The 12,496-nt window shown below is 35.5% G+C and overlaps 1 protein-coding gene across 2 annotated transcripts in view; it reads left to right on the top strand.

Moving 5' to 3' along the window:
• Positions 1-12,496, top strand: part of AGPS (alkylglycerone phosphate synthase) — a 144,828-nt gene that overhangs the window by 108,675 nt on the left and 23,657 nt on the right. For both annotated transcript variants that reach the window (XM_037044384.1, XM_037044383.1), the window contains 4 exons: positions 1,389-1,450; positions 4,793-4,882; positions 9,901-10,000; positions 12,250-12,307. In XM_037044384.1, the coding sequence (XP_036900279.1) occupies positions 1,389-1,450; positions 4,793-4,882; positions 9,901-10,000; positions 12,250-12,307 (310 nt within the window). The remainder of the gene's footprint in view (positions 1-1,388; positions 1,451-4,792; positions 4,883-9,900; positions 10,001-12,249; positions 12,308-12,496) is intronic.

Raw genomic sequence — 12,496 nt, 5'->3', positions numbered from 1 at the left:
TTTTTCTTACCTTGAGTGAACAAAATTATTTTCTTAAATTTTAACCAACTGTAATTGAACATATCATTTTATAGTAATAAAGGATTAGCTACAATTCCACCCCAGCTTGTCCCAGGGTAAGCATTTTAATGTAACCTTGGGTGAGGTCGAGAGTTTAGATTGCAGTGGTCTGAAGCACGTAAATCTCCCTGCTGCCCCCACACCCCCGCCCCATACTGATAAGGAAAAGTACAGTTATTGCTTGTGTGCTGAGTTAGAAGTTGTAATGAACAGATTCATAGATCATGAAAGGCAATGGATGGTTTTAGGTCTTATAAATAATTTTTAACTGTTCATTAAACCTTACATATATGCTTTTGAGGAATTTAAAGGTTTTTAATAGGTCTTTCTATTCTTGAGAAGAGTGGGGCCTTTCTCTGTCTGAAAGTTGAGTATGCCATTCCTAACATTGGTTAGAATCAAGGTGTTTTGTTTAGCACTGTTCCTCACTCCATCCATAATCTGTTTTAAGGTTAGATGAATCTGTCTTCAACTGTCTTTAAAAGTTGATTTTTAACTTAGTTCTAAGTAGTTACTGATTCACTGGCAATGAGTACTATATAGAATTAAAGAAATAGTTTGTGTATATTTGAGTTCTAAAATTTTTCTAATTCTAAATTTTCTGTTTGTAAGAAACTTATTAGTTATGTTAACCTCAAGAGTTTTCATTTATTTTTTAGACAGAGGGAAAGAGAGGAAGAGAATCATCAATGTGTGGTTGTCTCTTGCATGCCTCCTACTGGGGACCTGGCCCACAACCCAGGCATGGGCCCTGACTGGGAATCAAACTGGTGACCCTTTGGTTCCCAGGTCGGTGCTCAATCCACTGAGCCACACCAGCCAGGAAGAATAATTACTTTTAAGAAAGTGAGATAGCTTCTCCTTCTTCTAGTCTCTCCCCCAACCCCCACTTTCCTACTTTCCTGCTCCTTTGATCCTAATGGCCACTTGTTGGTATTGGTTAATTTACTGATTAGGCCACCAAACATGTGTTCTGCTAGTATCTCTACATACATGTAGATAGTTTCTGGACAAAAACTCCAGTCATTGGAGAAATATTTGAGTTCCTGTTGTATTTCAGGACTTAGCCTGGTGCCAGAGGTACAGAGGAGAATAAGACAGACCAAATTCCTGTCTTCCTGGAGGTTATAGCTCACTCTTGGGCCCCTTTCCAGGGCTCTTATGAGGTGGGTAGCAGAGAGGTAAAGAGCCCTGGAGATTAAGGTAGAAACATGGAATACCAATAATTTCGTGAATGACTGATGGTGAACAACATAAAATACAAATAATATCATTGATTCTTCTGCATCTGTTATAATTTCTTGATTTTTGTGTATGTGTCTTAACAGGACTTTGGTTTGGATTACTATGTATTAGGAGAATCTTTTGAGACTTCTGCTCCTTGGGACAGGTAAAATGAAATAAAATGCCAGGGGGGGCGGGGTGGGAGACAACTGTAATAGAATCGACAATTTAAAAAAAAACACACAACCTGTTAAGAAAAATCAACAAATAATCTATTTGAAATAAAATCCAGATAATTTTGATCCATATTAAACATAGAAATAAAATTCTTAGAAAAGTTATCTAAATAAAAATGAATGGCAAATATTTAAAAAATGCCTGCTCTTAAAGTATGCCATACAAGTTGTTCAAGTAATGTGTTTTTGTGTGTAAATATGTAAATTTAAAATTTTATAAAGAAACATTGAAATATCATAATCACCTTTATTTAAATTAATATCTCCATCAGATTATCACATTTGCAAGCCATTTTTTGTTTGTGGCAAATTTGTTTGTGTCCCATAGAAGGAAGCTATTATTGAAGTTTTTATTTTAAAGAATCTTATTGAACACTAAATGTCACTGTGTCATTTTACTTAGCTTTGGTTTAAATTCTTAAGTGATTACTATGCTTAAATGTTCTCTAATGAGTGCTCCCAAATTATGAAATTAGTTAATTTTTTTGTGATTTGTTATTTAGCTTTTGATATTTCTATACATGCTATTCAGCAAGATCTTAACTTGCATGTAAATGATTTCTCAAAGGTATAGAATTTAAAGAAATTATGTACTATTTTTAAAATTATGTATACACAGATCGGTTGGGAATTAAAAACTGATTAGGAAATGCAAAATAGTTTTATTAAAAGTGGAGCCCTGGCTGGTGTAGCTCAGTAGATTGAGCACCGGCCTATGAACCAAATGATGGTGGTTCGATTCCCTGTCAGGGCTACGCCCCGGTTCCTGGTTCCCTGTTCCCGGTCCCTTCCCTTCCCTTCCCTTCCCGTCCCTTCCCGTCCCATCCCGTCCCTTCCCGTCCCTTCCCAGTCCCTGTCCCCGTCCCTTCCTGGTCCCTGTCCCCGTCCCTTCCTGGTCCCTTCCCATCCCATCCCATCCCATCCCATAAATAAGGTTAAGGGAAAGCAGCTATGTTCCTGACATGAAATTTTATTGCCCATTTTGCAATATTTTTTCTTTCCCACCATTAGCTGGGTAGAGTCGGTGTTTAGAAGCAGAACCCATGGGATCAGGGTCTTCAGCTCTAACTCATTATTAGGTTGCTTGACCTTTTCAGGCATAATTCTCTTAAGGGGTTATTGCCCTTACTAGTTTTGCATATTCCTCAGTAGGCCATAGTAGCACAACTGCATAGCATTCTATGGAGGTACTGTGGAATGGTGTAAGAATTCAGCCTTTAAAATAGCAATGTAAGAGGTCCAAGTGGGGGTTTAAAGATAGTGGATACACCAGCATGAGAGTGTGATTAAAACCAAGGGAGCCGATACAAACACTTATAAATAGTATGGATGAGGGAACAAAAGGCCTAAGGAAGAAGTCCTGGGAACCTCAACATTTAAGGATAGTCATACAAACAAGAGCAAAGGAGACTGGGGAATAGTATGTAAAGAATTGGGAGGAAAACCAGCAATGCGAGAGAGGCCCAAGGAAACTTTTTTTGAGAAGGAAGTGGTCAATAGTATTAAATTTGTTAATAGATCAGGTAAGAATTTAAAAGTATACACAGTTACATTTATCTCCTAGGTGATTGGTCCATATGGACTGCTTTGCACAAGTTTTGTGAGAATACTTTCACGAATCATTTCTAGAAAGTATCCCATTATAAGGATTATAACCATTCAGTTTTGTTCCTTGTCCCATCTCCTGTTCCTGATTATTATTTTTGATAACGATTATTATGATGATCAAGAAGAAAAAGAAGCACTTAAACTCCATTTCCGGGAGACATGATAAAGAACTTGTAACTTTCAAAAAATTTGTAATATTTATTAACCTTTGTTAGTATTGATAAACATGCATAGCTTAGCATGTTTTATTTATATTTAAAGTATTTGTTTTATAAGTTGGATTTTCAAGATAAAAACACATTAAATTTCAATAATCCAAATGTTTTACCTGAGATTTAAAAAAAAAACATGGCATTCTTACTATTCCATAAACAAGGCATAGATAACATTGATAAATCATGTTTGCCTGCAGCTCTTATAGAATAAAGCAGAATTTAACTTAAGAACACCGTTCTGTAAAGTTAGAATTTATAAAAATTCCAAGTTCTTTATAAGAATAAAATTTGACATGTTAATAAAATACTAAAATCCTTTTCACATTATACTTTAATCATATATTTTTGTTCTTACTGCAAATATAGATAACTTTGTTTTATAAAGCATAATCAATGTAATGTTGTTTTTCTTACATCAGTTCTCACACAGTCACATTGACCTTGAGACTAGAGGCAGGTCAGCCTTTTGAGTTCCTTTGGTATCTTCTCTCCCAGTGTCAGTGCATAGCCAGGATATTTATTGGAGAACAAGTGGCTTTTATATACCTTAAGAGTTTTATTTTCCATATGAAATAAAATACGTAGTTTTAACAGTATGTTACAGTTCACATTAAAACATAGGTTAATATTGTTAAATATTACCAGTCTCCTCTCATCTGTTTTCATCGACTTGATCTCAAACAGTCTAGCATAGCTTTACACAGAGTTACATGTCTAGTAAGTCTTTGTTGAACTGGAATTTAGCTCAGCGTTTAAGAATAGGCCATTGAACATGTGGTATAACATAATGATTATCACTAAATAAGTTATTTTTAAATTAAGGAAAACTTTTAAAAAGATTTTATTTTTAGAGAGAGAGGAAGGGAGAGAGAAAAAGAGGTAGAAAAATATTGATGTGAGAAAGAAACATCGATTGGTTGCCTCCCGTAGGCACCCCAACTGGGGACCAAACCCACCACAACCCAGGCGTGCGCCCTGAGTGGGAATCAAACAGGTGACCCTTTGGTCTGTAGGATGATGCCCAACCAACTGAACCACGCTGGTCAGGGCTTAAGGAAAACTTTTTAGACAGAGATGTAAAACTGGTATTGCTCTAATCCAGAATTGAATTTTTATTAATGTGTTCTTTATAGCTTTTAAGGCTTTTAAAATCTTGCAGTTAAATTTATTTTGAAATTGTATTTATCTAAAGTGGAGGAAACTGCCTTCAGGACACTTGAGTATGCTGTACTGTCTTTCCTGTGGCTAAAAAAGAAAGGACCTTCCTCCCTTGAAAGTTACGAATAGAAGGCTCAATTTGAATGATAAAAGCTCTTCTTTATTTTTGAAGAAATAAGTATGAAAGTTTTAGTTAAGAGCATTTCTGACTTGAAGGATGCCAGATAAAGCAGCATATATTAAAATTTTTGTAACATTTGAAAATTAAATGTATTCAATTATGTTTTCTAGGGTTGTAGATCTCTGTAGGAATGTAAAAGAAAGAATAATAAGGGAGTGCAAAGAGAAGGGTGTTCAGTTTGCTCCTCTTTCTACATGCAGGTGAGCTTTCTATTGTTCTTATACTTCTTATTCTTTAAAAAAAACCTATTTTTTAATTAATGGGGAAGTGTAATTGACCAGCTGGAGAGAAGCTTCATTCTCTTTCACTTAGCAAGCTCTCCTAAACCTCACTTGCCACCTCATCAGGATGCTGCCACTGGCATTTAGAGCAGTCCGGAGCCCTTTAGGAGCAGAACACCCCTTCCGTGAATGAGCCTTGTCAGCTCTCTGTACAGCTTGGCCGTGAAGACCCAAACGCCTGGGCTCCTGGAGTACGAGAAGACCTTCTTCACTGAGACTATACGTTACGTACATAGTCAAGGAGCTGTAAGTTACATATGTAGTCAGCCTAGCTCACTCTTCAGTAGAGAGTAAGCACTTAAAGCATTTTATCAGTTGATTAAATGAATGGGTATGGAATAAAGGAATGCGTGGAATGGAAGATCCAAATGAAGATTAACTTGTTGCTTTCTGACAGATATTTCTGCCACACTGGGAATGTTCTGTATCTGCCCTGTCGAATGTGGTTGCTGCAAGGCACATGTAGCTCTTGAGCTGTTGAAATGTGGCTAGTGTGACCAGAACTGGATTTTAAATTTTGTTTAATTTCAAGTAATTTAAATTTAAGCTTAAGGCATATGTGGCTAGTGTCTCCCGTATTCGATCGTGTTTAACTGAAGGTTTTGTTCTCTTTGTTAAATAGCAACAGCCCAGATGGAGGTTTTCTTGAAAAGGAGTACTTTGTTTTAAATCTTTTGATATTAATTTTCTGTGTAAACACTCAAAGATTAAATGTATTAAGATTGGATTGAGCATGTGTATTTTCCAAAAGGTTATTCAATTAACTGGAATGGAGAATAAATGGAAGTTAGGACAGATCATGAACAGGGGAACTTTAAAGTAAAGGGTACAATGGTAATGTAGCACTTGAAAATTTGTCGAACGTTCTATATTACATAACTGCCTCTCTTTTTTCCTTTGTGTGTGGATTTATAACTCCAATATTTATTATAGAAACAAATAAAAACCAATATAAGCATGACTAGAAGTTAGGTAACTTTTGAAATAATATATTATCTTTATTACTAAGTACACCTGATGCTGAGCTCCGAGACAACCATTAGGGTTCAGCATAACAGCATTTGTCTGAATTTCTGTACATGATCCTGGCTCTTCTGATTTGCCTGGAATCACTTAATCTCAGCCGGGAAGGCTGACCTAGGCCTGTTCCAGCCAGAGGGACTGTCTGCAGCCCTTGGCACCCCGGCCCTGCCTATCAGTTGCAACATCATGGCAATTTCCTGCTTAGTTTTTAATTTGTTTTGTAACATTACACATGTCTGAACAGGAAAAGAAAGCACTGTTCCGCTATTATTAATAATTTAATCTCTGAGCTCTAGATTATCATTAGTAAAGTAGTGGTAATAGCATCTGCTTGGTGGGACTGTTGTAAGAATGAAATGAGAAAGGTTATGAAGAGCTGTATAAATGCCATTGTATCATCGTGATGTAATTACATTAAGGTTGAGTTTATAATTCATACTAGTATTAGTCAAGAAAATTAGGATATTTTGTTTTTCTTCCCAAAGAAAAATCCTCATGGAAACATCCAGTTGTTAAGCCCTATTGATATTTTGGCATAACATGATGATTTACATATATTTGCTTTGTAAGACTAGAAATATACTCTTTAAAGTGCTATCTCTGTAGTTTTTTTCTTCTTTTCTCTTTTGCATCCTCTCGTAATTCCCTACTGCCGTGTTATGTTTCTTTGTTCTTATTGTTCCCGTTGAGACATATCTTTTGGAATTTGATAAATTGTGCATCTGCCGGGTAAGAAAGTCCAACCCTACCGTGGGATATGAGGAAAACACCTTCCTCACAGAACTGTTCATGTAAATCAGGATCTCATTGAAATAGTCTTGTTGAGCTTCTGGTGAGAGAGACAGGGTTTGAAGAGCATTTCAGGAAGTGGCAAGTCAAGTCTGTGTATTTGCATGTAGAACATGTGCATTCGGGGTAGAATCAGAGAAGTAAAAGCTAAAACTGTGGATTTAGAGCTTACTGGTTGGGTATTGGATATATCTGAAGGAAGAGGAAAGAGGGAGCCTGGTTAGAGAACTGATCTTATAGAGAACCTATCTAAATGAAGGTGTAAGAATGTACTTGTGAAAAAAAATTTGGAAGCAGTTTTAAAAATGAAACTTGTCATAAAGACCTTGAAGTCTAAGAAAAAAATTTGTGTTCATGTTATCAGTTGAAACTAATAAAATAAATTCTCACTTAATGATGTTGATGAGTTCTGTGACTTGAAGCAAAATGATGTATAACGAAACCAATTCTACTATAGGCTAATCAGTATAAACAAGAATTAAGTTCCTACTGCATCTCATCAGGCATCTCATCAACATTATAAGAACATTGAATGAAACGACGTTTGAGGACCTGATGTACTTGAGTCTTCTCTTATTATATAATACTGAAAACAAATCAGGCCCAATAATCCAAAAGTCATTTGTTACCAGTAAAATTTGAAATACTTAAAATAATAGAATCTATTCTTGTATAGTTGAGAAGTTTTTATTTTTTTGTCATGTTTAGTTGGCAGCTTAACAGATTTTATCTCCCCTTCCTCCTTCTGCCCCACCTCCCTATTCAACAAGTCTTGAGACTTCTCCCCTTCCATATTGAAAATATCATTGTGATAGACCACTATTTACTGAAACTGATTGAGAAGTAAAATGTTCTCTTCTGTAAGAACACTTATGTCTTGGTTTTTCAGAAGATACTCACAGACTGAAGGATCTTCATTATGTAGGTAGCTAGAATTGGTATACTTAGATTGAATTGGCCACATGTCATTAATTAAGAAGCTGTTTTTATAGGAATAATTTTCTGATAGAAGCTTAAATGCTCAGCTACTGTGATCATTTTATAAAACCAAAGTTTAGTACGTGCAAAGTCTAGTTACTTGAATAGTTTTGATTAATAGGAATTTTAAATGTAGTTTTTATAGCGCATAGTTGATTGAACTAACATTTAACAAGAATATGATTTCAGTTTCATTTGACTTGAGCTGTTTAATAATGGACAAGGAGATTATTCTGTGTTGAATGTAAAAGTTCAAGATGTATTTTTTAAACCAGCTTTTTAAAAAGTTATTTTAAAATTAATTTCAAATAATTGTAGATATCATTGAAATTAAAGATTCCAAGGAAAATAATTTAGCTGTAGGTTGCATTTATTTAGTTTATTTCATTTCTGTTTGTTAGAAGGTACTTTGTCTATTGGAATAGAAATTCCAACCCTGAATTTTTATGGAAAGGAATCCTAGCCAGTGAATCTGACACAAGTAAAATAGTCCAAAAAGTACAGAGCACAGACACTTTTTAAAAATTATAGAATATTGGACTGGCAGCCACACTGTCTGTTGTCAGGGTGATTTTGGAAGTTTAGTGTTTAACTGTCTTAAATGATAGAATTGATCTATTAAAAGGTGTTAGATCTGAATCGCTTTCTAAAGTGGACCCAAATTGAAGTTTTCCAAAAAGTGTTTTCATTATTTCTACTTTTGCTTTCAGATACTGATCAGTCAAGAACTATTTTGACTTTAGAAACCTTGTTACCTACTGAAAACTGAACTGCATTTAATATTGATTCTGGATTTGTTGGAAGGTGGCCATAGTCTATTAATATTTAGTTACATTATATTTATTGTTATTAAGTATTCTTATAAGTGATGTATACTTTAGTAATTGCTATAAACTCGTGTTATTCCTGTATCCTTTAGGTTTATTTAAATTTGGTTATTTGTAATAATAATGCCATTGGTTAAAATTGTTTTAGTTTTTCTTAAACTTTGTAAATCTGGAGCTTAAAGTGCACATTCACAGGAACTTTTTTATGACTGTGAATTAACACTAGGAGAAAAAACACAGCTGGCAAATTGACAGCATTATTAAACAGTTCATTTCGTCTGTTCTGAGGCAGCTAACATTTGGCCTGAAAGGCCATTAAAATTTTAGATTAGAGTCTATTTGTATTGTGTAGTAACAAAGAGTATTTCCTCTGTATTTGCTCCTTCTGTTGAGGTCCTTCTGGGGACTTTTGTAAATTGCATTTGGAGGTTCGACCATGTTTACCTCGGCTCCCTTTCAAGCGCTTCTTCGCCTGGCGGCATTTTGAAAGCAACTCTCTCTCTTTTTCTCTCTCTCTCTCTATATATGTATACACACACATATATATATTATATAAATTTATAAATATATTTTTCTATATTTCTGTATTTCCGGCATATAGTTTCCACATATATTTATATTTTACTTATACATATAAAGCTATATTTATATTAATATATTAAAATATGTGTTTATTTATAAAATATATTTATATATATTTTTACAATCTGACATTCTAGATATTTTTGTAAACACCATATAACATGCACACGTATGGGGCCCAGAGACACTGTTTTAAGGCCATGTCAGTGCATTTGATACGATCATTTAGTTTATTTTGAAATCCTTACTAATTATTAATGTGAAGATGTATTTTACCTAGTCTGATCATTTTTGATATCTTACATTTCTTTTGTTTCCTGGTTTTAAGGCCTCGTACTTATTTCTGTTAACTTAGAGGAAGTTTATAAGACTTTGGATTGCCAAGTTCCATCTAGTTTGTTGGAGCTGTTTTTAGCTACAACATACTTAAAAAAAAACTCTTCTGAGGGGGTGGGTTTTTGTTTATTTCAGGACAGTTAGAGAAACATTTACATTGTTTTTAAATTTTTTAACTTTGGGGTAATCAAACTTACCAAGAAAAGTTGTCCAGATAGTACAAATAGTGTCTGTATATTCTTCAGCCGGCCAGTCTGCATTCCTTTCAGGGAGTAGGAGGCTGGGTAGAGAATGAGATTGTGGCTAAAGCAAATCATTCAGATGATTTTGCCTTTAAGTTTCTAGACATTAAATCGGATTTCACTTAACGCCTTGTGGGGATTTTGTTTGTTTGTTTTTTAGGGTGACGCAGACTTACGATGCTGGTGCATGTGTCTATTTCTACTTTGCCTTTAACTACAGGGGAATAAGTGACCCGCTGACTGTGTTTGAACAGACTGAGGTAATTTTGCATGCATGAATATAGCTCTTAGATTCTTTATTAACTTTGATAAACTCTGCCATCAATTTGTGAATTTTAGTTTGACTCTTTTCAATCACTTAAAACTTTACCTGGTTGATGATACCCCATAGAAATAAGAAGCAAGTTTGTTGCACTGGGTTGTATACTGAATTGTGAGTCTAAAATTAATATTCCCTACATATATTAGAACTAGTGTTCTAAAATTAATATTCTGTAGCTTGTGATTTTTTTGGTTGTTACTTACAGTACATAATACCGAATGAAATGAAATGACAAAGGACACAGGGAATGCTTGCTACCACTTGGGCAGCCTCTCAGCTCCAGAGGGTGGCTACTGTTGAGGTCAGCAGCCCTGCTGCTTTAAGTCTGTGTTGCTGCAACATTCTTGTTCTAGGTTTTATAATTTGTTTGTTTGCTAAAGCTATATGTAGACCATTGGGGTTCATTTGCTAGTGGTTTTATTATACTTCTTAAATGGTCTTAAGCTTCTAATTTTGATAAAGCCTTCTGTTAGATTATGAGCATTTCTTGTTACATGTCTAGAGTTCAAGTCCAGACTAGAGTATAAACTGGGAAGAGACTGGGGTTTGTGAAGCCTCAGGTATCCTGGTGTTTTAACTCTATTACATACTTACCAAAAATGATACCACAAGATGATTTTCAAGGGACACTTCTAGACTCAAACCATAGCCAGGGTTTGGTTGGTCCCACCTATGCCTCCCCCCTCCCAACTTTTTAATAGCTTTTTCAAAGTAAAATTGAAATACAGTAAAGTGCACATGAAGTCCGGAGTTTCATGAATTTTGATATATATGTATACCAGGAAAATCATGATCCCAATCAAAACAGTGAACATATCCATACCCTCAAAAGTTCAAGTTCTTTCCAATCACCTTAACCTTTCAGTGTTTTTTTATTCTTTGAAATTTTATTTATTTATTAGAGGGGACAGGAGAAAGTGGGAAAGAAACATCAATGTGTGGTTGCCTCTCATGTGTCCTCCACTGGGGACTGGCCTGCAACCTAGTGATGTGTCCTGACTGGGAATCAAACCAGTGACCCTTTGCTTCACAGGCCCGTGCTCAATCCACTGAGCTACACCAGCCAGGGCAACCTTTCAGTGTTTTTGTATTGCTCTGTGGCTGCCCAGTGCCCCTTCCCTGTAGTACTACAAGGGTGAAATTATTCCTTCTTTCCCGGTCCAAACTGCCATTCTTTAAATGCTACTGATTTCAAGTATTGTAGTTATTGCTTTATTTAAAATAATTTGCCAGAAGATAAAATCTCTTAGAGCAGGGCTGCTGTATTTATGATTCATTTGAAAAATCCAAAGTGATGAGGATTTCTATAAACTACTTTGCAGTGAGGTATTATGGGCTGTCTGTCCCACAGGGGACAGACAGGGGCTCCTTTCTACCCTAGCCCAGCTTCTGATGGTTTGTTGGTACTATACAACCTGAGTAATTCTGAGCCGTTCAAGGCAGTAGATACTTCACCTCATGGCTATCACAGACTCACAGATGGAATGTAATTTCAGTTATACTTTAGGGCTCTATAAGGAGTCTAGTCTAGGCCTAGTATGTTAGGAGGATGAAACAAGGTTTGAATTTTCTTCCCACACTTAAGTATCCATAGATATCACAAGTACTTTGCCCCATAAGGACTTTGCTGGTTGACCCCTGATTGCTTTGTAATTTTGAATCTGATGCCCACTGTATGACATTAGGTCAGTGATTTAACAGCTTAAGCCTCAATTTCTTTATCTGTGAAATACAAGTAATTGTCATTATTTCATGGAGCTATAATAAAAATAAATGAGTTATTGCATATAAATTGCTTAGTGCTGTTCTAGACATAACAATAAGCAGTTGGCAAATGTTAGTTACTAATGTTTGTTGGTACAGTGACATGTTCCCTTTAGAGTAGGACCTGGTTTTGTCCTCACAGTACATTTTTTCAGTGACAACTTAGTGCTGCTGAATTATTTTGCCTTTTTTTCTATTCTAGAATCTGGAAGTGACTGTTATAGATTGTGACTATTCACTGGAAAAAGCTATTACAAATAGGCTATATATTTTAATTGCTTTTTAAATGTAGTTAATGTAAGAGAAAGGAAAACTAAGCTTCTGCTTTACTACTAACCCAGGGAGTATGTGCCTCCTTTGGGAGTTGAATCTTAACTCTCACTTTAAAGTGAAATCTGTTTGTTGCATTCCTTCCAAATACAGGCAGCTGCTAGAGAAGAAATCCTCGATAACGGAGGGAGTCTGTCACATCACCATGGAGGTACTCTCTTTTGAAGTTCCTAATGTAAATGTCCAATATTCCCAATGTAAAAGACATTTGGGTTAATAAAATGCTCGGGAGAGCTGTACTGTGGATAATACAAGAGCACCTGAGATTTCTTGGGAGTTTTTATGTCTGTCACTGAGGTAGTCTAGGCTGTGGTGGTAACCAACAGGAGTGTTACTGAAC

Source organism: Sturnira hondurensis, unplaced genomic scaffold (assembly GCF_014824575.4).
Source record: "Sturnira hondurensis isolate 20B ecotype Veracruz unplaced genomic scaffold, ASM1482457v3 Scaffold0004136, whole genome shotgun sequence".
In the NCBI taxonomy this organism is placed as follows: domain Eukaryota; kingdom Metazoa; phylum Chordata; class Mammalia; order Chiroptera; family Phyllostomidae; genus Sturnira; species Sturnira hondurensis.
Note: the sequence above shows the minus strand (reverse complement) of the source record. Positions and strands in the feature narration are given on the sequence as shown.